At 35.1% G+C, this 1897-nt stretch overlaps 1 protein-coding gene across 1 annotated transcript; it reads left to right on the top strand.

Moving 5' to 3' along the window:
- Positions 1–1330: 1330 nt before the first annotated feature.
- Tsp_14689 (B9 domain-containing protein 1) lies at positions 1331–1817 on the top strand. The gene is made up of 3 exons (XM_003366196.1): positions 1331–1402; positions 1467–1535; positions 1590–1817. The coding sequence occupies exons 1-3, from the start codon at positions 1331–1333 to the stop codon at positions 1815–1817; spliced, it is 369 nt and encodes a 122-aa protein (XP_003366244.1).
- Positions 1818–1897: the final 80 nt, after the last annotated feature.

Genomic DNA, 1897 nt, shown 5'->3' on the forward strand with positions numbered 1-1897 from the left:
TAAAAGACGGTAGAATTCTATGGTGTAGTCAAGTATTCAGAAATCAAATGGGCAGTTGATTGGGGACTGCTAACAGACGACGGTAGTTGTTCGTGTTGCGGTGGTCGTTGAAGCAGTTGTCAGTGTCGGATGAAGATATCGACTCGATGAAAGAAGAGGCATTTCGAGGAGTTCCATTTAAAAGTCTAGCAAAAGCATTTCGCAGTGTTAGACTGCTAGTTCTCAAATAGAGGAAAAATAGTGCATATCAAATGAGCTGTTTTTATTGCAAAATTGATTAAGGAGGGAAAATGGACTAATGGATTTCGTGGTCGTCGGAGATACCTCAGGTTGTGAAGGGGGCCCGCCCAGCATTGACGTTCAGTTGAAACAACTACAAGTTAGCACGGAAAAACTGTTTATTCAAATTATGATCAGAGTTTAGTAGTTGGTCAGCGGATTCCTTTGTAATGCACGAATCGAGGCAAATGCATGGACTTTGAAATCAGAGTCAATTTCAAAAAAACCAGTACAAGACGTTGCAGCGTCACAACATTAAAACCGATTTCACAATTCATCACATCAGTAGGGCTAATGTCAAGATGAATGTGCCACCTGTTTGTAGATGTGGTCTAATTTCAAAAACTATTTATTTAACATTCTGACAAACATCCTGTATTTTAACAGATTTTGTTCCATCTATTCAACGCTGGTCAATAAGCTGTCAAATGACAACGGAAGCTTCAAATATGAGAAAGAAACCGTGCAGTTACTTTGCGCTGTATAAGCTCAAATTACTGGTTGAGCGAAAATATATTTAAAAATTTGGATAGCCTACTTTGAAAAGAATTAAAACAATTACATTGTAAGAAGTAAACAGAATGTGACTTTTGATTTTGAAGTACATATATTAAAAGCAATTAAAGTTATAAGTATGTATTATATGTTAAACTAACGAATGCTGAATTTTTACTGCTGAGCTTGTGTCTGGTTATAGAATGCTATCAATACACAATAGCATTATAAACAATGATGAAGCAGTAAACATAAACATGCAACTGTTGATGTGAAGTTTATTAATTCATTTATTTTTATCACATAGTATTATTAAATTTTATAGCAATTTATTGAAGCATTTGCATAAAATTCATTGCATTAAGAATTAAGTTATTATTTGTTGGAAGTATTATTGAAAACTTTACTGTAAAATTGCTACTTTACACTGCAGTTTATGAATAGAAGAGAGATCAATCAATCGTTGTAATCAAGCGGTTGCCATAGAAACTGTTTAGCAATACATATTTCGAAGCGACTTTGAACAATCTGACTCGTACATAGGGCCTCTTAAAAAATGTCTTCCGCATCTGTTATGTATCCAACAGGCTTTTTACTGATGATTAATGGACAAATTGAAACTGCTCAGGTGAGTTGGAAATGATTTTTAATCGTTTAAAGTAAAGCAAATATTTCGTTTACTTTTTCTTCAGTTTTTCAATGCATCTGACATTTATTGCAAATATTGTTTTGTTCATGGACCAGATTGGAACGTTTTGTCGGTAAGCTGTACAAGTTTTCAGTTTTTTATGAAATTTATTCAAATTCTTTAAAAGGGAATTGAAGAAGGTCTGTCGCAGATGTGCTGTAGAAGTAGTTTAGAAAATTCAGCAGACGGTTTTGTGCTGAATTTTCCTGTTGAACTGACGCTCAAATCAACAAATTCCACCACATCGATGTCCACCTACTCCATCCTTGCACTGCTTAATCATTCCTTTCGGCTGTACTGTCCCGACCTCATTTCCTTGCTAAAGATCACCATCATTGAGCTCGGAGAATACTAAGTCTGAACAGAGTGCCCACCCTTTTTACGAGCTGAATGAACAGCACTTAGATGTTTTTATCTCAATAAATCAAATTTCTC

This window comes from Trichinella spiralis (genome assembly GCF_000181795.1).
Source record: "Trichinella spiralis strain ISS 195 chromosome Unknown Scfld6406, whole genome shotgun sequence".
In the NCBI taxonomy this organism is placed as follows: Eukaryota; Metazoa; Nematoda; class Enoplea; order Trichinellida; family Trichinellidae; genus Trichinella; species Trichinella spiralis.